The 27,051-nt window shown below is 40.4% G+C and overlaps 2 protein-coding genes across 3 annotated transcripts in view; one reads left to right on the top strand and one right to left on the bottom strand.

Annotated features, from left to right (window-relative positions):
- Window positions 1-1,937, bottom strand: part of lrrc75bb (leucine rich repeat containing 75Bb) — a 48,777-nt gene extending 46,840 nt beyond the window's left edge. The window contains exon 1 of the mRNA XM_066689661.1: window positions 1,162-1,937. Within this exon, the coding sequence (XP_066545758.1) occupies window positions 1,162-1,470 (309 nt within the window). The 5' untranslated portion in view covers window positions 1,471-1,937. The remainder of the gene's footprint in view (window positions 1-1,161) is intronic.
- A 10,548-nt stretch (window positions 1,938-12,485) lies between these two features.
- On the top strand, window positions 12,486-26,349 carry LOC136712701 (glutathione hydrolase 1 proenzyme). 2 transcript variants are annotated; one of them, XM_066689424.1, is made up of 13 exons: window positions 12,486-12,638; window positions 14,980-15,166; window positions 15,965-16,095; window positions 16,234-16,323; window positions 19,774-19,966; window positions 20,431-20,591; window positions 20,978-21,127; window positions 22,614-22,750; window positions 23,100-23,287; window positions 23,384-23,511; window positions 24,078-24,190; window positions 24,676-24,789; window positions 24,923-26,349. In XM_066689424.1, exons 2-13 carry the CDS (start codon window positions 14,991-14,993, stop codon window positions 25,070-25,072), a joined length of 1,731 nt encoding a protein of 576 aa, XP_066545521.1. In that variant the 5' UTR covers window positions 12,486-12,638; window positions 14,980-14,990; the 3' UTR covers window positions 25,073-26,349. The 2 variants fall into 2 exon arrangements, with proteins under 2 accessions (XP_066545521.1, XP_066545522.1); XM_066689425.1 differs by lacking the exon at window positions 12,486-12,638 and adding an exon at window positions 14,503-14,774.
- The last annotated feature ends 702 nt before the right edge of the window (window positions 26,350-27,051 follow it).

Below are 27,051 nucleotides of genomic sequence, written 5' to 3'. Positions count from 1 at the left end.
AGGTCTGCGTGTCTCTGTCCCTCTCTCGTAGCTGGTGCCAGATTCTGCCTCTCTGACGTGCCTCCAGTAAACAAGCGCCACTTCTAGAAGGTGCTCGACAGAGCAGGCTGGAGGAGTGTGACAGTCCCTCTGCATTGTCGCCGAAACCACTTGAGGAGTCTGATCATTTACGTTTAGTTTGTGCTCTGAGATATACATCTACTTCAGCCTGGAAAAGCTTGCAATTACTGTACTAGTTACCCGATACTTTCACATTGGACTAAATGTATTATTATTACTACTACTACTACTGCTACTACACTGTAATAACAAAAACAACAAACATATGTTGTAACATGTCAATAATACCCATTCAACCCACATTGTATGTTAATATTACATTCATATTTGTCCCTTTCAGCTACAAAAAAGGTATGCATTTGTCAGGTTTTCAACTGGAAGCCAAAGAAAGCATAGTTTCTGTGGCAAGGCTTTTTTTGTTGTTGTTGTTAGTTTGTATTGAAAATGGATTATTATCATATGCATGGGGAAATCGACAGAATGTAAAGTACCGCAGGCAGACACGTAGCCTACATACACTGTTCTGCAATCCAGAGAGTAATGTGATACTCTATTACTACAGTAACTAGACTCACATCTTCTCTATATATAGATACTGTATATCACAGCCAAATACATCTGCTTTAAACAGTCATGTTTCCCTAGTATTCATGTTTTGTGCAAGTTTCCTGACTTATGAATGACTGTTTTCATCCTCTTACACACGGTTTCTTTGGATGACTGCTGCAGTGTCAGGCTCAGTCTCTTGTCTAGACTGTCCATAAGAATGTGCCTTGACTTAAAGGTCCTTTTTATTCAACTTCAGTCACATTATTTCACTTTGCTGGTAGTTTTCGTGGATACTGCTGGTACAGAACAACCTGTAGGCTGGGCATTGCACAAGGGCTCAGTCTCATAACATCACTAGCATCACGACCGCCTCCAGCCCGTTTCAGCTGTTGTTTTTGTCATGTATAAACAGTGCTAAATACCTCCTACATGTGTCTTTTCAAAGAGCAAATACCACGTTGCAGTATGGTGTCAAAACCAAAATAAAAGCATGTGTTCCACTTTTTAAAATCGCATACATCCACATGTCTACAAATACTACTGGGTCTTTACCTTTCTCAGTAATTTGAGCACATCGGTGGCTTGCTCCACCTTGTATTCCCGGAGAAGCGCCTGTATCTCCCGGATCCATCCCACCCTGCGCAGGTACGGGCTGGGGCTCGCCCTCCGCAGCATCCCCGGCAGCCTGTCGGACTTCAGCACCAGCGACGCGAACAGAAAGTCTCCGCCGCCGCGGCTGGCCCCTCTCCCGGCCCCGGCGGGGTCCTGCTGCTGCTGCTGCTGCTGCTGCTGTCGCCTCCTCTTGGAAAATGTCGTGCCGTCTTCCACCAGACTACTCTGTCTGCTCAGTCGGGAGCCCATGCTTGTATCGCTACGTTTACCAGATAAATACAGTGCAAAAGTCAACACGCTGGCAAGATGTCAATCAATGGGGGAAAAAAAACAAGTACGACCCATTAGATTAGCATTCAACCCACCCAGGCAGAAAACAACTTGAGCATCTCACTCGTCCTTCATGCTTTGCTTGCGCATGGCTTTACTATTACTATTCTCAAAATGACGATCTGAATGGGAGTAACTGTTTTTAAGCGGCATGCCCAGCAATGATCATTTGCTGCTCTCGGGCTTCCCAGACAGGCATGTCTTGGAGCTTGCAAACGTGTGCAAGCTGGCCGCTCTCCCTTGTGTTGATCTTCCTCTCTGCCAAGTAGGTGTGCACTAGTAATAATGTAACTAACGGGAGCTGCTCGCTTGCTATTCTGTAGCTGTCCCTTTCCAACACAGTTAGTGTGTGATACTACAGCCCGCACCACACTGTCCAATCAGACGCGCTCTGCCTCCACGGCTAACACAGCGTTTGTGGCAGCGTAATATTGGTCTTTATACGGGAATTGCCCCCATGCCGCCTGGCTGCCACTCTAGCAATCCGATCCTGTGTTTGATCGTCTGAGTGACACGAGAAATGCACATATTTATTATCCTGCGATCATATGTCGGCTGTTTATTTCCCATGTCACATTCAGAAGCAGCGAGACCCTTCCCTGTGGATGCGACCATACACAGGCTGCTCTCTCTCTCTCATTACTGGAGAATCCCCCCCTGTATGGGTAGTCTGCCCGTGTGCACGTAACAAAATGCATGCCTTTAACTTCACAACACAGTATTTCTGCTTTTTGTCCCCTCTCACGTAGGCTATACTACGACAAACGGTGTCTGAGACATGTTTATTCATGCTTAATTGAAGTCGGGTGCTCCAGGGTTGTGTTTGTGTGATGCATGGGTAGCGTTTCTCTGGGGATGCTCTGCAATCCGGTCATTTCTCATATAAATAAAGGCCAGCTCCGTTAACGCCCCAGCTGCTAAGTCAGCTACGCGGCTGGAATGACTGATGCGATCATACTTATTTGCGGCTCAACCAGGAGCTTAATGTTTACTAGAAGTCAGTAGGATTGATGGATTTTACTACTCCACTATTTATACCTAATACCGCGATTTGGCCTATGTTGTGTCTGCACCTTTTGTGCAAGGATGAGGTGTGAGGGTTTTACTTCTTGTTGGCATGGTGTGTGTGCAGCATTGAAATGCAAGTATAGTCACAGAAATGACCTGACGAAAATGTGTCCTTAGGATCATATAAATAGCAACACCTATAAGTTAAACTGGGTTGTGCTATACAAATGCTTTTAGGAATTGATCAGCATGATTCTCTTCAATTTACATTGTCCTGCAGCCATTTGTATGTGTTGGCTGTCTTGTGAGTTGGGCTAGCGACAGCAGACTCGTGTTTCTCTCTTTATGTGCCCACATCTTTTCACACTTCTAGTGTGGCCCTGCAGGAATGACTTAATAGTCCACTATTGGAGAGCTGTTGAGAAATTATCCCTTTTTCTCTAGGTTTAATTTACTCTCAAGGGTTTCACGAATTTGTAGTAACGGGCTTGGTTATTATGGTTGAAATCATGGGAGCTAAATGTTATGTTTGTAGATCGACTAGTTAGAAAAAATGACTATCACTTCTTTATAAAATAAACGTATAAATAAATACACAAATACCTAAAATATTTATAAGCCGTATCACCAAATATCTACTGTTTTTCACAGATGGTTATTGCAAATGAACTGCAGAACTCACAACTCAAAAATAATGTTGACTTTTAATCTACCTGCATCCTTAGTCTTTTAAAATAAAAATATGATTCCATTTTGTTTTATGTGAATGGGCATTTGAGTAACGAAGCATGTAAACAACAATGACTGATGAATAATCTGTCAGACAGACTTTTGGATTCCCAAGTGTCATTCTGCAGTAAAATATAGTACTGAGAAATACAGGAACTCCAAAAGCATTACAGAAGGCAGTGACTAGGCACATTGGATGGCACATATGAGATCACCTAAAGTGGCTTTTGTGGTTGTTTTTATTTTCTCTCAATTCAATCTTAAGATGCATGATGATAGAAAGAAAACAAATAAAAGGTAGTCAAACACAGGAAACTATTTAATTTAAACTCGAAAACCATCCCTGGCACAGAACAGCTTTTTATGTCTCTTAACCCACAATTTACAACAGAGCAGCCTGCTGGTGGTGTTTGCAGTGACATTAGAGAAGTTCTGCAGTAGCTGAACAGTCCTGCAGTGTTGACAGATGGTGCACAATCGAGAAAACTCAAAGGAAACTATGTGTCTTCATGAATATTAAATATTGTTCTTCTTTCTTTAGTGGAGGAGGAAGGCTTGTCTATTGGAAAGCACCTAATTCCGTCTTAACTCCCAGCAACTGCTTCTGAGTCAACTTTAGGCATGAAGGAAATTCGTTCTCCTAAGCAAAACGGGATTTCAAAGCCTGTGGCAGTGTGTGCGCAGACAGTCGAAAACAAGGCCACCTTTCGAAAACTGGGATCAATTGTATGCCACTTCAAAAGGAAGGGAATCACGCTTTAGACCTGTGCTTAGGTTAGTGGAGCTAATAAAGACCTACTGCTGAACATTTATTCAATTATACAACAACCTCTGCTTTTTTCTTTTGTTTGTTATTGCTTTTCTCATTCTAATACAGTAGCTCACCAGCAGGATTGTAAAGCTGTACAGGAAGTGAGCTCTGACTGTAAAGCTAAAGCCTCTGGTTGAATGTTAATGAGGGGGAAGGGATCTCTGGGTCTCCTTGGGAAGCCGCCTGTATCTCATTATCCCGCTGCCAGGCTGCTGAATCAGCAGGTGATGGCGGCAGAGTGAGGCCTTGGATTAGGGTCCAGGTTCTGGATTTCCTGCAGATTTTCTCCTGCTGCGATTTTCTACCAAACTCCCACGCACAGCCTGCTGCATCCAGGACACAGCTTTGAAGTAGTCTGTGGCGACGCGGTTAAGGTTCGCTTCACATTTATGTTCCTCTCGAGTCTCCATCAGACATGGAGAGGTGAGATGAACGCTACGTCCCTCTGTAAAGGAATCATCCAATCTCAAGCTTCCACGCAGCTTCCACAGAGACATGCGCACTCGATGACAACAGCATTATTGAAAGATAAAACCCTTAGCCCTACTCCCCCAAACAGGCAAGGACACAAACAAATAAATACCACTGAACTGGAAAATAAATTAGGGAAACTGAATCTTAAATATCATCAATGTTTAAATATACATAGTTATTATCATGTTATCAGTAGACTAAAAGCCTTCAATATGGGATGGTATTCAGTCACAGATGGATGCCTTACAGGAAGTGGTCAAAAATTCGGCAGAGCTCTTGATGAATAACCTTGTTCTGTTGCATTCTTAGCTACACCTCTGCTGCCTGCTTAACATTCCCAATACCATCAACATTACTGAGATGACATTCAAAATATTGTTCCAAGGGGAAATTTCGATATTATTATAAAGCTTAACTAATGTCAGATCTACCTATTTCATTTCCCCAGCAAATTTCATGGTCCTTTTCCTGGCTGTCACTGTCATTTCTGAAAGCCTTTAATTTCTTCACTCGGCGCTTCATTACTTTATGTCAGAGAGATATGCACAACATTGTAACGTGTTAAAGAAACCTGGACAAAATTGATGTTTTCTGTTTAGCCAGTGGCGAGTTTATATTATTAACAAAACATCAATACTCATGTTATTACTAAAATACAGTTCAGTTTCTAAACTTTTTATCCAGCAGTGTTTTGTAATGTCTTGGGCTGAACTATGATCTGAAATATAAATGACAGGTAAAAAGATGTATAAATGTGACCCTGTTAAGTAAAGAATGGGGTATGGCCCAGACAGTGGTGGAGCCATGGTGGATCCGCTTTGAACAACTATTGGTCGTTAATAAATTATGGACGTCTGTAAACAATTCAACTAAACCAGTCAGGAAGGTTTTATTTTGTTGGGGCATTAACAATTTACAAAATAAAAAAGTTATGTTGAGGCGTGAAGGGAGAGTGAGTGAGAGGGCAGCAAAAATGTTGATGATTGCGGGGGTGCATTTTAATGGAAAATCAACAGGATGCTATACATTTTCTTTGAAGGAACGTCGACAGCAGTGACAGGCGCAGGTCACAGTAGGCTGAGCACATTCTCACACCTTCTCAAATCACTAGTGTTTAGTTGTTGTTAGCGGTTTTACATCGTTTTATATTTTGTACTGTTTTACCTTTGTTATAGTGTTAAAATGTAATTTCATATAATCGCATTTCGTTTCTGCAAAGTTTTATAGATATGAATTTATTAGACAAACATGCAAATCATTTGTTTGAAAAAATAATACTAATCGTTCATCTTATTTATTGTTTTTACGTTGTTGATTGTTATAAGTTAAATTTTAACACAACGTTTTGTTTTGGTTTTTCTTCGTAAAACATTTTTGCACGTTTTGTGCCATGTACAACCATGTATTGAACAAATAAGTGATATTTTTTATTTTACCTATTTTATATATTTGCACTGTATGTAATGTTTCATAAGGGTCCAGGGATTCAATTTTACATTCATAACATCTTGTTCAGACCTGAATAAATAGCATTTAAATAATGCGTTGAGGTCATGCCAGATGTCTCGTGTCAGATATGGTATCCCTACACTAGCTAAGTTTACTAGCTCTGGTTATCTCAACTAATTTAAAGTGCAGCAGTAACTTTAGCTAATGGGTTAAATGGGGCTATTTAATGTACAGTGTTAAAGATGCATCCCAGTGATTTTTAGGGGGGTGTGTACCTATTCTGTCCAATCAGTCATTTTGTTTCTTTATTTTGGAAATTCAGGGTCTGTTTATAGCTCCAGTAGTCAGCTGAAATAATTACAATAATTAAAGACAAATAATTGTTTGCCATTCATCGGTTTATAGTATATGTTGCAGTGGTCGCCCAGAAGCGTTGGTACTTTATGCAGACTGAGAAATGATTTTTATAACACTGTGTAACTGAATGATAACTGTGATAAATACATGGTCATATGGTTAAACCTGTCTGACTCACATATTTGGCTTTGAACAGCGGAGCCTTGTACAATGGGCCCAGCTCTGTTCTGTTCACAACTGCAGTTTTGAAAGCAGTTATTACATACATTATATAGCATTATATGGGGGGGGGGGTTATTTTAAAAATGTGCTATACATTATATAAAGAAAATCTGAATGCACGACCTTCAGAAGCAGACTTATTCTGCAACAAAATGTCCCCTGTGTTTTGAATGTCTGTCTGACTGTCATGAGTTGTGTTAATAGCAGTGTATAACAAAACCTTTATAATAGGTAGCTGCAAAAAGTAATTAATGAGAAATAATACCGGTTGTTGTATTAATACACACTAACTGAGTATTGAGATGTTTTTAAGGGAAATGTATATCAACCAGCATAACAGAACGCATAGTCTCACTCCTTCTTCAGCTCTATGTGTTTACGCTACAAAACATGAACCTTTAAAAGTGCATTGTTTCACATTCTTGGTAATCCATTCTGCCTGAAATGCAAGGATCCTATCTGTCCAGTGTCATAACGTTCTGTTTGAATGCTATTTATTTTCCCTAAATTCAATTCTGTCAGTTTTAATACTACCATGGCCCTGCATCACTTTATTTAGTCAGGAGAGGGAGAGGTGTTTTTTCTGTCTGTGACATTAGTACAAATGCAAAATGATGATTAAATTGAACACTCACATTTTCTAGATATCCTAATTTCTAGAAATTACATATTATATATTACGCAATTATATTAGTTTATGTATTGGACAATGGTTGGCCATTTTCACAGATTTAAATGACTTAAAGGAAACTCTTGTGTTTAAAAAACTTTTTCATATTATCTAAACAAGAAGCCTTCAATTTGAGCAGTCCTGATTAGATAAAATTATCATATAAACTTTAAAAAAGACATGGTCTTTTAGTTATGTCAATATATGTAGATAGCAGGGGCGGCGTCAGGGTATGGCTTGGTTGGGCTACAGCCCCACCAAGAATCGTGCTGCCCCACCTTAGCCCCACCATGAGCAACCAAGAACATCACCGCGCAGAATCAGCGCCTCCCGTTCCATCTGCGTCATTGCGTCACTGCTGCGTCAAACAGTGTAATCTGAGCCAAATTAGTTAACGTTATTTAACGCTATTTAACGCTAGCTAGCTAAGTAATTTGGGAAATTGTGACATTGCTAACACGTAAATGGTGAGTCTGAATATATTTTAAATAATAGGGTCGATTTGGAAACTGTGCTGACTTTGATGCGTTTTGTGTGGAACGGGCGGCCACCTGTTGTGCTCCGTTATTAACTACTGTAGCTCCGTCTCTCTCTCTCTCTCACACACTTTCTCTTTCTGTGAGAGAGAGAGAGAGAGAGAGAGAGAGAGAGAGAGAGGGGGGGGATTGTGACAGTGTCGTGCAATGCGTTGGGTTTGTAGCGGACAGGTTTGCCAGAGGAACGAGTTGAAATAGCACGAATAGTATCGCCTAAACTCAGTAGCGACCGTCCACGTCTGTTGCTCTGGGTGTAATTTTGCGTGTGAAAAAAGCAGTCAGTGCAATCATGTAACCCAGCGTCGCTTTTCAAATGCCTCGGTTCCACTGGCGAAGGCCGTGTGTCCCCCAAAGCGTTTTCCGCAGGTGGACAGACCAACACTGTAACCGAGCCTCATTCTTTGTGCTTTACATGATTGTAAACAGAGTAATAAATACACGTTTCTGATCAGAGATATTGGGAAGAGCTGAACAATCCTTTTCCATGTGCAATAATAACTAATTTTTTGCTGTTTAGTATTATTATTATCATCATCATTTGTGCTAGTATATATGTATTTTAAACGGCACAACGCGACTGTCTTAACTTATGGAAACCCCTGATCTAACCCATAGCAGCCTAATGCGTGGTATTACTAGCTACTGGGAGGGATGCTATTCCAGTGTGTGTGTGTTCACATTGAAATACAGATGTTGATTTGAGCCCCACCACTGTATGGATCAGCCCCACTGTAGTTTAGCCAAAACAAAAAAATACTGTGCCGCCGCCAATGGTAGATAGACAGATTGACAGATACAGTGAGGGAAAAAAGTATTTGATCCCCTGCTGATTTTGTACGTTTGCCCACTGACAAAGAAATGATCAGTCTATAATTTTAATGGTAGGTGTATTTTAACAGTGAGAGACAGAATAACAACAACAAAAATCCAGAAAAACAAATTTCAAAAAAGTTATACATTGATTTGCATGTTAATGATGGAAATAAGTATTTGATCCCCTATCAATCAGCACGATTTCTGGCTCCCAGGTGTCTTTTATACAGGTAACGAGCTGAGATTAGGAGCACTCTCTTAAAGGGAGTGCTCCTAATCTCAGCTCGTTACCTGTATAAAAGACACCTGTCCACAGAACAATCAATCAATCAGATTCCAAACTCTCCACCATGGCCAAGACCAAAGAGCTGTCCAAGGATGTCAGGGACAAGATTGTAGACCTACACAAGGCTGGAATGGGCTACAAGACCATCGTCAAGCAGCTTGGTGAGAAGGTGACAACAGTTGGTGCGATTATTCGCAAATGGAAGAAACACAAAATAACTGTCAGTCTCCCTCGGTCTGGGGCTCCATGCAAGATCTCACCTCGTGGAGTTTCAATGATCATGAGAACGGTGAGGAATCAGCCCAGAACTACACGGGAGGATCTTGTTAATGATCTCAAGGCAGCTGGGACCATAGTCACCAAGAAAACAATTGGTAACACACTACACTGTGAAGGACTGAAATCCTGCAGCGCCTGCAAGGCCCCCCTGCTCAAGAAAGCACATGTACAGGCCCGTCTGAAGTTTGCCAATGAACATCTGAATGATTCAGAGGAGAACTCGGTGAAAGTGGTCTCAGATGAGACCAAAATCAAGCTCTTTGGCATCAACTCAACTCGCCGTGTTTGGAGGAGGAGGAATGACCCCAAGAACACCATCCCCACCGTCAAACATGGAGGTGGAAACATTATGCTTTGGGGGTGTTTTTCTGCTAAGGGGACAGGACAACTGCACCGCATCAAAGGGACGATGAACGGGGCCATGTACCGTCAAATCTTGGGTGAGAACCTCCTTCCCTCAGCCAGGGCATTGAAAATGGGTCGTGGATGGGTATTCCAGCATGACAATGACCCAAAACACACAGCCAAGGCAACAAAGCAGTGGCTCAAGAAGAAGCACATTAAGGTCCTGGAGTGGCCTAGCCAGTCTCTAGACCTTAATCACATAGAAAATCTGTGGAGGGAGCTGAAGGTTCGAGTTGCCAAACGTCAGCCTCGAAACCTTAATGACTTGGAGAGGATCTGCAAAGAGGAGTGGGACAAAATCCCTCCTGAGATGTGTGCAAACCTGGTGGCCAACTACAAGAAACGTCTGACCTCTGTGATTGCCAACAAGGGTTTTGCCACCAAGTACTAAGTCGAAGGGGTCAAATACTTATTTCCCTCATTAACATGCAAATCAATTTATAACTTTTTTGAAATGCGTTTTTCTGGATTCTTTTGTTGTTATTCTGTCTCTCACTGTTAAAATACACCTACCATTAAAATTATAGACTGATCATTTCTTTGTCAGTGGGCAAACGTACAAAATCAGCAGGGGATCAAATACTTTTTTCCCCCACTGTACCAATATGTATGATAACCCAATATTTGTCCCTAACGCAATTTGAAGAAAGTAAATTATTAAAATTTGCTTTGGAGTGAATCATGTTTAGCACAAATAGTGTACAGCACAATCATTTTTGAAATGCTTGATACCCAGGTGAAGTCGGTTATAAATGTTCTGACTCACAAACAGAATGAGCACTATTTAAGGTAGTATAGTTTAAAATATCCACTTTTAAATGTCAAGTATCCCTGATACCACTTAAATCAAGCACATTAGAAGTACCCTCTTTAGGTTAATGACATTTATAGAACCTTTAGTGTTTTTCATTAAGGAAGATAAAATGTTTTTATTTATTTATTTATTTTTAATAAATCATTTCTAGTCATGTCCAGATTTAAAGAATACTGTTTAGATAAGAAATGTCTACAGTTTCATTTATACATATAAATATATATTTATACATAAATAACTATGTGTAGCATTCTTAGGAAACACACTCTTCCTTCCTTCCTTTCTTTTATTCTTTCTTTTATGACGACAAAAGGCCTGTTGGACTGTAGATTAGATATGATCCCTCATGAACTACAGTGCAGACTGTTAGTGCTCACTTTCATTTATTTACTGTGAATGAACCTTGATCCGAGTGGAATGCTGGCGGTCATCGAAGTTAAATCTCTTTCTCAACAGTTTCTCAAATTCCTGCTTAATATGTAATGGGAAGATAATTAGATAGACAAGCTACAATTATATTGTGATCTGATCTCATGAACAGTATTATGAAGTGCAGATGGAGTTTTCCAGCAGTTTATGTCAACTGAAGACAGCTGTCCAATTGGTTTTAAAAGGGCTCAGGTGAATATGAAAAAATTAGATTAATTACCTTCTGACCCCTCTGCTAAGATCAGTTAGTGAGTCTGTTTGGACAGTATTTATTGGGGTCCTGTTTGCGCTATTTAAAGCAAGACTGGTCATTTTTACAAGCTAATAATACAACATGGAGTATAACCTTGTTTTATGGACTTGGGCTGAGGCTGCTGAGGCTTTGGTGAACTGCACGAAAACAGCATCCACATGGTCCTAAAGCCTGTAGGTTACTTCTTCTGCTTATCTGTGGATTTAAAAGTTCTTTGATCATAACATTTTCAGTTTGATTATAACATCACTGGGACATGCACTTTGAGTGGGGAAATGTAACGTTCTCTCAACAGTGGGGGGGATGTGTCTGACCTACGAGTTTGACCTACTTCCTCTAATATAGTTTAAATGATCTACTTTCCAAAAACATGGATTACTTTACAGTCTGACACAGCATATTAAATAAATGAGAGATTCCTGCTTGCGATGGAAGAACAATCCACGGATTCTAGAAGAGCCCCTCTGTTTTTCTCCCTGGTGGTTTCATTGGTTGTTATTTTTCCCTCCACAGCTAAATACAGAATCTGTCAAAAATCCATAATAAATTTGTCTGCACACAAATAAAAAGTATGGGAACCAGTGAGTAACATAATAGAACACTAATTATATTGTTTTTCAAGTAGTAGACAGTAGCAATTATAGAATGTTTTTGCCTCTTTTTTCACTCTTCTGAAAGTAGAGTGTCCTTCTCTCATGGCAGGACAGCAGTCACACAGTTAAGTGTGAATTACCATTCTACATGTAGAACTCACCTGTTGCTCATTGATGGCCTTGGTGTAAAACAGCCAGCACAGTTACATTTTAGTTGAGATTGATGTTTGGCCGTATCACAGGGTTTAATTATTGTTTGGTATCAGTTTCTTTAGTGGTCTCAGTTAGCTAGTTGGCCACACATTCATGCAAAATGCAAAGTCATCATGCAAGCTATCAGGTGAGATCACAACTCTCTGAAGACAATCATTTTGTTTCCCCTTGTTTGTATGTGTATAAATATATATGCAGTAAGGTGTATTCATAACCTTGATACAGTGTAACTCAAAAAATATTTACCAAGAAAATCGAGATGTACACTCAGTATTCTGTTATATAAATAAAATAAGTAAAGAACTGTTTGATTATGGATACCATTATATATACACAAAAATAATACCTACATGTAAAGGAAAGCAAAAAACTAAAACAAATCTGTATAATGAATGTATTATTTATATATATATATATATATATATATATATATATCAGTACAGATCTACTAACATTGATAAAGCAGTATGTGAGAAAAGGTGTGTCTTTTTGTATGACACAAGGTTATTGGGTCTTTGGAATCCACCCTTAGACTTTGTAATAATTATCTCAAGCCAATAAGTGATTAACCATTCCTACCTTTCAGTCACAGGCAATTGCTGCAAATACACTGATTGAGGTTCAACCTTTACAGAGTTACACTTTGCAACAACATAGCTCTGCAGGAAAGTTATTAGACAGAGGGGAGGCAAACTCTGTACAGCAGCAGTCAGGAACTGCCTAAGAAAGGAGCCTCTAACACTAAGGTATGAAACAGCATACATCTGTATCGAAATGATAAATCCTGGAACTTGGAGTGTAATCAATTCCTGATTCTTAACTTGTAGAGCTATACCTGTTAAATAAGTAAACAGTTCTATTTCAGGTGTGGAAAGGAATTTAGAGTCATTGGTACCAATTATAAATGTATTGTGCTGCTGTAGATTTTGCAGTCAGTATTAAAGCAGAACATTGGAATGTCTGTCGTGAATTCTGGATATGGAGATAAAAGAGAGGTACTCAAGTTTCATTAAGTAGCACTTGACTAGAAAGAGAAAAAACACACACACTGTTTTGACACTTCTGTCACTGAAGGAGATTTCAATATATTGTTCTACTTTTGTTGCGCCTATTGGCTCGGCTTGCATCAAGGCAGGACAGGCATTTTAATAAAGTTGAAAACATCAGCAGCACAATGAAAATGGCCTAAAAATATCCATATAGAAAATACTGGAACAATCAGAATCAGTCTTTGAACAAAGAATGCTGGGAACAGTAAATTGCAATATAACAATTCATGAACTAATATGCTGCTTCCTATTGAATTCACATTGAAATAACTCAACCTGAGGGTGGCTGTCTGCAACATGCAACATTCTTTCACATTTGATTTATAATAAGGCACACTGATAGACACTGGTTCCTTAGTGTTAAAAAAGGAAATTAGCCTTATTGTTATATATTTTATTTACATTTTAACATCAATATTATGTAACTTGAATAAGGGATACATCTTTAAGGTGTAAATAAAAACTAAAAAAACTTTCAAAATGAATTCACTTTGGTACCTGGAATGGATGAACGCAATCCCCGTTAACTCCTGACTGTTACTGTTGTTAAATTATTATTATTATTATTATTATTATTATTATTATTATGATTATTATTATTTCTTGGCAGACGCCCTTATCCAGAGCAACTTACAACATAAGTGCTAAGTGTTTGCCTTCAAACATAAAAATTTGTCTTCAGCTGTCTTGTCGTAAGAAACCTGTTTTTATTGCTGGTCCCACTGAAGTATATCCTATGGTAAAGCTTTAAATTCATTGTTGTAAATAAGATTGTAATATGGTTTCAATTTAAATTATGTCATGCATCCATTTTCTGGGACAGACGATGGGCAGGAAGCTGATCTAGTCCCCTTTTCCCCCCACTACTACCGTAACAAAGAGACATATGCATCCAGAATTAATATTACTATCAATCTGTACCCACTCATAAACATCAGCCAAGATCCACTTTGTGAAAGCACTAGCACCAAATGCAGCAGGAAATTTGTGTTTGTTTTTACTCATCTGTATTATTTGGTATTGCATACTTTTGGAGATTTGGTTTAACTGTGTTAGAACATCAGTTACGTATGTATATAACCTTTATTTATGACACAGCGAAATGGAGCCCAAGGTCAGTCGATGAAAAGCACAGACATGTTCCCCTTTTATGTTTCTGTTTATGACCCTGGTGTGCTATATCTGAATGTGATCAGACATGTTGTCAGAGTAGTTTCATTATAGTTTGCATCAGTTACAAAGTTACTCGCTTACGTAACCTCCTGCTCTCTGTGGTTGGTGAATATTGTTGTGCAGTAGAGAAGAATGGTGCACAGAGGTTGATTGTGGTAGCGCTGCCAGGTAATTACACAATCAAGTTGCCTGTCCTTGTTGACTGGGGTTTACGTGGATGTGTCACAGTTAAGCTTGTGTTTTGTTTGCTCTAAAACACATAGTGCTGCAATGCTGTGCTCAGAATCGTCACAGTGCAGTACCGGTAAGAAATACACAAAGAGGTCATTTTTAAGATAAGGGAACACATTCTCTGGCCATAAAAGGCATCCTCAACTCAGCTCAAGTTCATATTTTGTTCGGAACTGCAAATGTTGAATGTCTGCCTCAACATTAAGTGAGAGAGTTTTGAGGCGTGTTTCCTAAATCAGGAAATCAGAAGCAATTTTTCAATGCAAAACCCAAAGTCAGAAATTCTGTAGATCTATCAGGATTTCAGCTGTACTTGAGGTAAAGTTGCTTGTACTGTGGTCGTTGTGTCCCACTAAGAAACATTGATTCTTCAAGTAGATATCAATGACAGAGCCAGACTCCAGGGAAAGCTGAGTCCTTATTTCACAGGTAAGACAGACTTGTAAGACCCAAGCATCACAATGCTCTTGCAATACTCTTTGAATCCAAAATGACTGGTGCTCCCTCAATATACACCATTCTGCATTGTTGTGCTTGTGTTCTGTTGGGTTTTGGACACTTGGTGGAGTTTCTACCCTTCATGTCCTAGATGAAAAGCCTATGATGCTTAACTGGACTTCTGCAACATTTTTAGTCTGCAGAAAAATGATCAGAAAGACAATCATCGTTGGCTTGGTGGTTCTGCTACTGGCTGCAGTCGCTGTCTTCCTTGGCATATTCTACGCGCTGGACTTACGGAACCCTTCAAGCCCTTCAACTGACAACTACTACTCTAAAGCCGCGGTGGCTGCTGATGCTGGGAAATGCTCTGAGATCGGGAGGTAAGTGGGGAGATTCCCTCATATCCCTGAGGGTGCAATCAAAGCATGGGACCCCTCTTCAAACTCCAAGCTTTCAATTAAGATCCCTCCACTCAGATCCCCAGAGTCTTCAATTCTGCAGGTCTTTCTGGTCTTTTAAAATCGTTACCTGCTTTAGACCATTACATAAGATAGTTAAATTACCTAGTTTTTAGTATTAGCACTGGAGGCATGAAAACCAGACCACTCACCATGTGACCCAGAAAAAACAGAACTGAGGAACACTGGGATAAATAATATGAAGTATTAGTTAATTAGTTAATAAACATTGAATTGAAATTGACTTAATCGAGTTTGACTTTTGACATGCCTATCAGACAAGGCCATGCATCTCACTTTCATAGGCACAGATTCATATTTTCCCTAAAAGGTAGATTAAAAATGTATCTGAAACTGTGCTGTTGGCTAAATACCTATTGAAAAGCACAAGCACTGTCAGCAGAATTTTAATTATTTCACAGATTCTCTCTGAATGTGGTGTCCATGAGAGAAAAATGTTCAGGATTTTCAAAGGGATCCCCAAGGGGTTCCCAGAACATTGCTTAAGATCTACCGCCTTCTAAAAAGTTTTAATTTTGTTACTCAAAGCCTTCTTGAATGAATAATCGAAACTTATTTAGCGCAGAGTACGAAATGGAAGTTTTCTAAGCGTTACAAAGGTTTACTTAAAATAATATTGTAGAGGCACAATAAAGCATGGGAATACCAGAGGGAAAGTGCAAAACTAGGCTGACAGTTCTTCTGTGCGTGTCTTTACAGGGACATCTTGAAAAAGAATGGCTCTGCAGTGGATGCCTCCATCGCAGCATTACTGTGTGTGGGCCTGATGAATTCTCACAGCATGGGCATTGGAGGGGGGCTCTTCCTAACTATATACAACGCCTCCACAGGTATATTGATGTCTTTAAACAGCAGGAGCCGAAAACCTACGTGAAAGTTGTACTCGTTCAATACTTTGGATTTGCTCTGCCTTAAGACTTAAGACTGTTTTTCTGTCTTTTCTTGTCTCCCATCCCACCCCCGCACAGGAAAAGTAGTAACTATCAATGGGAGGGAGACGGCACCTGCTGCTGCCACCGAAGACATGTTTGGCAATAGCACACAATTGTCCCGCACAGGTAAGTCTTTGTCATTAACAGGGATTTAGAATTGCTTCAGTTCTTTTCCGGATAGTTAGTCAAATTAAATCATTATCTGCATAATTAGTATTTGAAATATCACTGATTTGCAATAAGTAAGTATACTCAAAAGAATGTTGTGCAGCAGGCCTTGTTTTAATGTATGTCTTTATTATTATAATATTATTATTTTTATTTCTTGGCAGACGCCCTTATCCAGGGCGACTTACAACATAAGTGCAATACAGAGTGCAAGAATACAGTTAAATACAAGGCATCAATCATTACAAATTCAATAGCATAGCAATAGCAATACAAAATACATTTTACAAATTCCAAATTTACACAAGTACTGTTATGCCCCGTTTCCACTGGCGGACGCGTCCGGCCCCGGACGCTTAAACGGGTGTTTCCGCTGGCTAAGCGTCCGGACGCGTCCGTGTTTTGTGGCCGGTTAACTTGCTGGTGCTGGACGTGTCCGTAAGCATCCGTCCCACTGAGGACATGATTCGCTTTCAGATTGGAGGTGTGTGTTTGACTTGCAGACACAGGGAGGAGATCAGATACATTGTATCGGAAGATCTAATCTCAAGTGCAGTGTGCGATCACGAAGAAATTACAAGTTTATTAGCAGCATGGAGTGAAATCCACGTACAGAAACAATGACTGATACAGTTAATATCCGAGTGCATTAAAAACTTGGATTTCACAGGACCGGTGCAGCGCCTGACTAGTTAAAATAAACTAGGATAATAATCGGATCGTAGCAGCCGATGGTATTAATATTGTATGAATAACTGGCCGGTGTTCAGGCTGTGTGTGTGAATGTGTGCAGGACAATCCGCAGAGACAGTCAGTGTGAAGGCCAACACGATTCAGTTAACGTGTCCATTTACAATTTAAATTAATGAATACATTATTACAGAAGATGTGGGGTTCCCTCTAAAACATTAAGGACTGGTAAAATAAATGCGTCCATAAACGCCATGACTGAGACACGCACACTTCACTTAAATTAACCTGCTATATTGTAGCTGGATGATTAATCGTGAAACGTGTGTATTTTGTTTCAACTGTAACTTGCCCTGGTTAAGGACGTCTGATAAAGTAAATTATAAATAATACGGCAAACAGTATTGTTTGCAGTTACAAATCTGTAGTAAGAGTAATAAGTTAAGGGAGTCACGCTGTGCCGTTTAAAATACATATATACTAGCACAGATGATGACGATAATAATAACAATACATATTTGATATTTATTTTATTGTTGCACATGGAAACGTATTCTTATATGAACATGCCTGTCTGAATATAATGTTGTCTCTACACGTTTAGCTCTTCCTAATATCTCTGAACAGAAACGTCTATTTATTACGCTGTTTACAAACATGTAAAGCACAAATAATAAAACAGACACAAAAGTCCTCTCCACGTCAGGCTGTATCGCTCGTAGTGTTGTTCTCTGTCTCTCTTTTTAAAACGAAACACAAACCGAACCCACAGTCCCTGCTCCTCCCATCAGAGGGACGGATCACAACAGCCTGGTTTTGCAAAAAAAGCTCTGGGACGCGTCTGAGGACGGACACGTCCAGCACGGCATGGCATGACACGGACGCTTAAGCCAGTGGAACCGAGACAAAAGTGAGGTCCTACATCCTGGACGGTGAAAGCTAAGTGCTGTCAAGATGTAGGGTCACAGTCAAGGGCTACGGGAAAGGGAGCAAGGAGGAAAACAATCAAGAACGCAAGAAGCATAATAAAACTGTGAAGTGCTATCTAGCAGGGATAGAGGACTAATATTACAAGTACTGTCAAAAAAGATGCGTCTTGAGTAAGCGCTGGAATGAGGTCAAAGACTCTGCTGTTTTGACTTCGGTGGGCAGGTCGTTCCACCATTTAGGGGCCAGGGATGAGAAGGAGCGGCTCTGGAGGTAGGAGAGTGGAGAGGAGGTAGAGTTAGTCGTCTGGCACAGGAGGAGCGCAGTGGTCTGGAGGGGATGTATGGAGAGACGAGTGTCTGAAGGTAGCTTGGTGCAGTGTGGTCGAGACAGCGGTAGGTGAGGGTCAATGTCTTGAACTGAATGCAGTAGCGAGTGCGAAGCGGGGCAGAGAGAATATCAGGCGAGCCACAGAGTTCTGGATGAGCTGGAGTGGGCGGGTAGTAGATGCAGGCAGGCCGGCCAGGAGGGAGTTGCAGTAGTCCAGGCGGGAGAGGACCAGGGACTGGACGAGCAGCTGAGTCTAGTAGTCGGTGAGGAAGGGATGGATCCGGCGTATGTTGTTCAGGAAGAATCTGCAGGCGCGTGTCAGCGTGGTGATGTGCTGGGTGTAGGAGAGCGCAGGATGGAGGGTGACTCCTAGATTTTTAGCGGAAGAAGAAGGAGAGAGTGTGGTGGATTCCAAGGGGATCGAAGTGGGGAGGTCAGCAGAAGGTGAGGAAGAGTAGGGGAAAAACAGGAGATCCGATTTGGAGAAGTTGAGCTTGAGGTGGTGTGAGTGCATCCAGGCGGAGATAGCAGACAAGCAGGAAGAGATGCGAGAGGGAATGAGAGGGTCAGAAGAGGGAAAAGACAGTAAGATCTGGGGATCATCAGTGTAGAAGTGGTAGGAGAAACCATGGGATGCGATGAGGGGGCCCAGGGAGCGAGTGTAGATAGTAATTATTTGTTGTTCCTTTTGAACATTTTCTCTTTTTTAGAACTAAAATAGTGAATCTAAATGGTTTTCACGGGGTGGGGGTCTTACTGCAGCTGAGGAATATGTGCTTTGTTTGATTTGTTTGATTTTGTTCGATTATTTTTACATTAACATTCACCTGCACATTTTTTAACAGCTATGTCATCTGTCTAGAGTTTTAGTTTTGCTAACATTTGGTATTGTAATGATTTTGTAATTTTCATTTAAAAATGTATTTAATCTCTTTGTGCTATAACGAATCCATGCATAGCAGGTCAATCAAATGAGGGAATATCTGTACCTGTCCCTATATGTTACCTTTGAGATGTCTGCATAAAATACAGGGTGATGGTCCCTGAGGTGTTTAAAAAAAGTTGTATGTGTTTCCACCACAAGCACACAGCAGTGTCCTGCAGCATTTACAAAAACGAAGGATCTCAATCTTCCGACACTTCGCTGTCTTTTTTTCTCATATCCAAAGTACATCCATGCAGTGGATTTAATACAGTTTGCAAGTTGGAAAACTTCCAAATTGAAGGAGACTGCTTGGCGAGTATTACGCTCCAAAACCCTGGTCTGTAATGCAGCGCTTGTAAGCACCTTGAATATACAGCTTATTGGAAAACACTACCATCTGGGGCCCAGCTCAAACTGATAATAGCTCTGAAGCCAGGGAGAGTGTGTATTATAGAGATTTTATGTAAGGAAGTAAGACAATCAATTATCCCCTTGTTGTAAATCTTTTTTTTCCGTCTTCTTACGTTGCTATCCAGGTGTGCTGTCTATAGCTATTCCAGGAGAAATACGAGGCTATGAGATGGCACACCAGCACTACGGCAGGTTACCGTGGAAAGAGCTGTTTTTACCCAGCATTGAACTGGCACGCAAGGGGTTCCCAGTGGGCAAACCTCTGGCAAACGCCATCAGCAGTAACAAGAAAACCATCGAAGAGGACGAAGCTTTATGGTAAGACAGCACAACAATGTCTGTGCTGAGATCTTACACAGACACAGGCTAGACAGCTGCAAAACACGGATGAGGACCACAGCTGGGGTACAATTTTGGACAAGATGCTGTGACACAAAACATGATCCAACTAATTCACATGTTGTTAAGTATAGTAGATTCATTTTTAGCATTAGAAGTAACTTTCAATTGAGTTTCATGACATTTCTTTTGTTTTTAGTTTTTTTTTATTCACAAGCATATCAACAGTATCCATTAAGTAACAAAAAGACTGGTTTCCAAGCCTCTCATCACACAGGATTGTAATAAACTCATTGAATCGGCAGGACAGGACATGCATCATTCAGTTATACATCAAGAAATCTTTCACACCATTAGTTTAGATATCCTCACCAGTGAAAGGGAAAAAAGGCCCATGCTTTCAGGAGAAGGTGCTTATTATTTTCTCTCCCTTTTTCTTTCAGTGAAGTATTTTGTAACTCCCAGAAAAGGATCCTGAAGGAAAATGATATTATTAAATTTCTCAAACTAGCTGACACCTACCAAAAAATAGCTGATGAAGGCCCTGACGTATTTTACAATGGATCTGTGGCAAAGGACTTTGTAAAGGACATCCAAGAAGCTGGTAATTAGCTCCCAATTATCCTGGAAATAAACAGAAATTGAAATGATATCCATCTTATCAGAAAAATCTCAGAAGCAACAAGGAGAATATTTATGGAAATCTATTGTAGATTACTGTGATGAAATTGAGTCAACCTTAATTAAAACATTGCAATCTCAGTAGAGCAACTGCAAGAGTTGGAAGGTGCTTTGATTTTCATGGTGGTATTGTAACCACGTCAATTGTTTACCGCATAGTTAAGCAGATAATATCATATCACCATGTGAAGCTTCTTGTAAGACCTACGAGACAGTGTTTCTCCAGGACCACCCCCTGTGGTGCAATGGACATGAGCTGCTACAATCTTACACCCATTGCATCCATGAATGTTGCTTGCTGTGTTACAGGGGGGATCATAACTTTGGAGGATCTGCAAAACTACACCGCTGAACTGGACGAGAACCCATTAAAGATCAATATCGGAGACTACTCAATGTATGTCCCGGATGCTCCCTCCAGTGGCCCAGTGCTTGGGCTCATACTAAACATATTAGATGGTACGCACTTTGCAGTTTCACTCCCTATTGCAGGCCTCTGTCAATGCCGGTCGGGTTCTGAGAGGAGGAGGGCAGCGGTAATTATCCAGCTGGTTGTCCTTTCAAAGTGTGCTGCTGTAGAGTCTGGCCTTCAGTTTGGAAGAGTAGGGACGAGTTTCCATAGCAACATGGGACACCTCTCTTATCAACATGAAGAGGCATGGGCTGTGGTTGGTGTTATGTAAGCCTGAGAGGTTGTTTGTGGTGAAGGTTGTAGAAAACCAAAAGGCATTTCAGGGTTATTTCGATTTTTAAGTTACTCTTTTCCATTTGATGGTGTTCTTTCTAAAAAGCTAAAAGCTTTTATCACAGAACTTGTGACCTGACTGAGAGTCTTGCCACTTTTCCTCTCAGAACCAATAACCTGAAAGCAAAAGGACCGGTTTTGGATTTTCACTATATTCCTCCTAGATACTGATTGAGTTACAGAAGAAGTGATGTGAATCAGGTTCATAATAACTGCAGGGCTCGGCCTTTGTTGTGTTGTCAGCCATTTTCTAGAAACCTTTATGGCCTACTTTTGGGAAGCTAAATGGACAGATGTATTATTATTATTTATTTACTATTTATTCTTACAATTATTATTATGGATGTTCTCTCGTTCAAAAAATAAATTCCTTTTCAGATACAGAAACAAGAGGTTTTCTTTGCATGCTTGCGATCTGTACTCATGATATTTCTCTGCCGTGGTGCTCTATTGTGCAGCCAGCTATGAAGGCTTAACTCTTTAATTCGTCTGCCTGGAATGAAAGGTGTTTGGTGTAGAGGATTCAACTTCTCCTCTTTGGAAATAATTAATCGACCACCTCCTGCTGCCACCCCACTCCGCACTGCCTCACATCTCAGACACAAAGCTTAATCCTCCTAATTTGCTGTTTATGAAGAGGTCCGTTGTAAAAGACATCACTGATGAAGCTTTGCAGCCTAAATGGCTTGATTTAGCACTAATTGGCCATAGAAAAAAGCCCTGTCAGAGTTTCAACTATTATTATGAGGTTCATTCTGAGTCTGGCTGCTTCATATAAAATCCATTACCAGAATATCCCCTCTGTTTCACTCCTCTTCACTGTATTTTGTTCAATATACTATAAACTGAGGAGCCCAGCTCTGATCATTCCCTTAACTGGTTATGTTTACCATCTTTCCCAAGTCTCAGCAGGTTATGAAACCAAGACAACAATGCAACCTGTGGGATCAACCCCCCCACCCCCAGGACCAACCCTAGCCCAACCTGCTCTGTGTTTCTCCTAGATGTAGTGATTGTTTGTTTTTTAAATAGGACCACTATTGTTAAAACCTCTGAAACAATTATGTTTCATGTCACTCAGACACTACAGGTGGCTGTTAGTTTCAAAGAAGGTCAACATGGTCAACAATCTGTTAAGGGCTCTTTCAGAAACAAACCATCACAGTCTTTCTTGTTTGTTGTTGTGCTTCACATTCCCAGGGTATAACTTCACCAATGCAAGTGTTTCTACCTCAGAGAAGAAAACCCTCACATATCACCGCATTTTGGAAGCCTTCCGGTTTGCCTATGCCAAGAGGAGCAAGCTGGGAGATCCACGCTACCTCAATATCTCTGATGTAAGAAACAAGGGCTTTCTCTTCTTTTCTTATACACAGAGTGGTATTGAAATCCTCTGGAGGGCATATTTTCAGTCGTAAGGCCATGCACCTTGCAAAAACTGACGCCAACTGAACACAATCAGTTGAGTTTAACATGACATGTCTGGGGAAAAAGTATAATCTAGATTGAACAAATCCTGATCATATAAACAGCGCAATACAGGACTGGCTTAAGAATCTGTTATCATAGCATCCCATTCCACTGCAATTATATATTGAATATATCAAACTGATAAATCAGGTAACAATTTGTTTTTGCTTCCAATTTTTGTCTTTTGTTTGGGTGGGGGGTGGGGTGGGATGGCAGCTCATCTACAACATGACCTCTGATTACTTTGCTGATGGAATCCGGAGTAAAATAACAGATGACACAACTCACCCTGTCAGCTATTATGAACCAGAGTATTACGTTCCTGATAGTCACGGGACTGCGCATCTCTCGGTGGTGGCAGAAGACGGGAGTGCTGTGGCCGCTACCAGCACCATCAACTTGTAGTAAGGAATTCAGACTCTTTCATTTGGATGTTTTACTCGTCTGTTTCCATAAGGCGTTGGACGAGGCTGAGTGATGGGCATTGTGTGTTTCAATAGCTTTGGCTCGAAGATTCTCTCAAGGTCTACTGGTATACTCTTCAACGACGAGATGGATGACTTCAGCTCTCCCTACATCATCAACGGCTTTGACGTCCCTCCTTCCCCAAATAACTTCATTAAACCAGGTGAGAGAGCAAGTGATGATTATATATTGGTATTTTGCAAAGAAACACCACCATTGCTTTTGTCTGGTCGGTCTTTCAGTTTTAATGTACATGGCAAACAATAATATAAGTTGATATGGCCTTCTTATCAATCAAAGTGACTCTTCAAGAATATAAGAAGGGCTGCAAACTGGAAAAGCCCACTTGTCTTGTTCAGTTTCTTGTAGTTTCTAGTCTTAAAGGTTCACAGTAAGTTAGAAAAGTCCAGGTTCTATACCAACATTCATAAATCCGATACAGCAATAAAGAATACTTTGAGCAGGCTCAAATCACATTCCAACACAACCATGGAGCTCAACTGAACTTCTGATAAACTCTGAACCAGGGTTTATATACCAATCCCTCCCACACACAAGGTTAATTTAGGTTTCTCTCCATGTCATTCCACAGCACCTTCTCGTGGTTGTGTCTGGTAGGCCTGACTTGTTTGAGTTCTGGTTGCAGCATCTCAATATATATTAGCAGTTTGATTACTCTGTTGTTGTTGTTGTTGTTGTTGATGATTTTTTTGTTGTATGTTTCAACAGGTAAAAGGCCCCTCTCCTCCATGTGTCCTGCCATTCTCTTTGACAAAAACCACAAACTCAAAATGGTGGTGGGTGCATCTGGCGGGACAAAAATCACCACAGCAACTGCACTAGTGAGTCTGTTTACTATGTAATATTATTACTTTAATATGAACAAAGGGCAGCCTGTGTAAATGATAAAATAAGGAATTCAAATACCTTCAATACTATCAGAGAGGGAAGGGGTGGAACAAACACTTATATGAAAAGCCTTTGCCTCTCCTAACAAATTAGATTGTTACACTTCTTCAGCAACTGTGAATAATCTCTCAGTAGACATGTTGTGGCTCTATGACATTTGTTTATAAGGGAATGAAACATTATTTTGAAAAAAAAACACATCATACAGTATGTTTTGAATGGGATGCACTGCGATTTGATGCATTTTGTTCTGTACCTATCATAGAACCATAGGGGGGGCTACACTTTTCTATAATTAAGGCCTGTCACTCAATTAATTGAAGGGACTGAAAAGCAGAGATCTACTTTTTCTCTGTGTATTCTTGCCTGTCTGCAGTCTGGCCACATTGTGATGAGAGGCTTCTGGTTTCTCTCGCAGGTCATCCTCAACTCGCTGTTTTTTAACTACGACGTCAAGAAGGCTGTCACAGAACCACGATTGCACAATCAGCTGCTGCCCAATACTACAGAGGTGGAGACGGACTTTGAAAAGGTGAACTTGGATTAATAATAATCATCATCATCATATTTTAAGTGTCTGACCAGGTTGTGAGCGGTGCATTAACTGCCCTTTCATTCATCAGTTGTGTGTTTGTGATGTGGGCTTTGCTCTTCCCTTGGTCCAGAGTGTGCAGACTGGCTTGGAGCAGAAGAACCACGAGACCACCAAGATGCAGAAGTCCAGTGGGGCGGTGGTCCAGGCCATTGTGCGGCAGGGCGACAAGTTGTGTGCGGAGTCTGACTGCAGGAAAGGAGGCTATCCTGCAGGGTATTAACCCTTCCAACCAGACTGTACCTCCAAACTTATGCTCCGGTTGCGCCCTGGCCTGCGTTTGCAATGGACCTCTGCTCCTCTTCCTCCAGGAGCAAACAGAACCAAACATATTTTATGGAGTTGAGAATCTGAAACTGAACTGCATCAACCTTACGTGCCTTAAGGGAACCTTCCAGTATGCTCTTTTTCAATACCTCCGTTTTTGTTTTGTATGGCCATTTTTTTTTAAGTGTTATTGTATTTAAAGAGGTGAGTTTTTGACAACTCGACAAACTCGTAATACCCACCATACAGACTTTCCTGCATTCCCAAGGCTAAGGATAGGAACGCACACATTTATTTCAGTGCTCTATTGGAATGGGGATGGAGGTTTGATCAGCATGTTTTTACATTCACAGATGACTTAAACTCTCCTTTGTAATATCCATCTAGAAATATGTGCTTGAGTAAGGGATGGGTTTTTGACAGAGTTTCAGCTGGAATGAGAAGAGCGGGACATTCCTGCCACAAGACCTTTGTCTCCCTACATCCTCGAATTCCCCAAGGTGCCAATTTCTTGAGTGTCTTGGCTCTGGTCCCTCATTCTTAGCAGATTCTTATTATGCGGTTTGGTTTCATTTTTAACCTTTGTCCAGAATCAGGACTGAGGTCAATGCTTCATGAATATTAGCTATGTGATGCTAAAAATAGATATATTTTCATACCGTTTCATTATGTGACAGGCACACCTCTTCAGGAAGAGACTGTTGCACAGAGTATCTAATGTCTTGACAATGTTCCCATAACTTTCCTTTAAAAGGTTAAAGGTTCATAACCAAACTTTGAAGCCTTTATGATTTACTGTAGTGCATATTTAAGCATCAAAGAGAAAATCATTTTTACAGGAGAACTTACAGTATGGAAACCTATTGTGTTGTATGTTTAAAATGACCTGGATTGTACTGTACTCGTCTTTTTTCTTTTACAATACAGAGTGAGATAGTTAATCACAACTCCTAGGAAATTTTTTCAATACAAATGCCATTATTTGTATATTTGAAGGTACACCTCAGAATAGTTGATGATCATATACGTCATCCTTTTTACCTCAGACTTTTGACAGGGCAGTGGATTTAATTCATTTTTTTGTTTTAATAAAAAAAGGGCTTTGTGGATTTATACCTGAGACCGGTGGCAAGGCTCCATGTTGATTCTGTCTTCAGCTGTATTTCCCCCTTCTTCCTTCCTCCTATCAAAATAAAAGAGCTGAACTCCAGAGACAAAGCTCAGGACAATGCACTCCAAGGCATACGTTTAATATAAAATCGGTTCTGCTGGGATGCTGTGTGTGTTCATTGCCAATATCACATAAAATACTTAGCATTTAAATGTACACTACATTAAAACAAATACTGCTTACTTTTCCAGATAGGTTTGTGTTGCATAATACTATGAAATATTTCTTTAGGTTCGGTTTTATGTGTGTTCTTACCTGCTACCGTAACGTGGTACTGGCACGCAAACGGATACATTTTAAATAATTGCATATAAAGCTTGAATTGTAAACAGTGGAAGAAAATTATATAATGATATGTTGCTGCAGCTGTTTAAATAGACGTTTCTGTTCTCTGTGATTCACATCCTCACAATGTATCCTACACTCACTTTAAATACATCAGCTGGTGCCTGGTGTGAGGTCGGCCTCTCCAGAAATACCGTTACAGTGAAGACTAAAACCAACTGCATGAGGACAAAGTGGATGGAAAAATGACAGGTATGTAGAAAACATAAGTAAGAACAGTGTTTTGTAGGTTTTTTGGAAACTCCGCTACTTGTTCTTGAAGTTATTGTCCAAGCCCTGACGTTTTAAAATGTAAACATCATGGATCTAATGCGGGCCCCAAACTGTGGACATAGAAAACACTCTCCTACTGTCCCATAGCGATTCATTTAAAGTGTGGGGCACATTCTCTTCTGTACTTCAATAATATATAGTTGTTG

This window comes from Amia ocellicauda, chromosome 17 (genome assembly GCF_036373705.1).
Source record: "Amia ocellicauda isolate fAmiCal2 chromosome 17, fAmiCal2.hap1, whole genome shotgun sequence".
Taxonomy (NCBI): Eukaryota; Metazoa; Chordata; class Actinopteri; order Amiiformes; family Amiidae; genus Amia; species Amia ocellicauda.
This window is presented reverse-complemented; position numbering and strand designations above follow the sequence as displayed.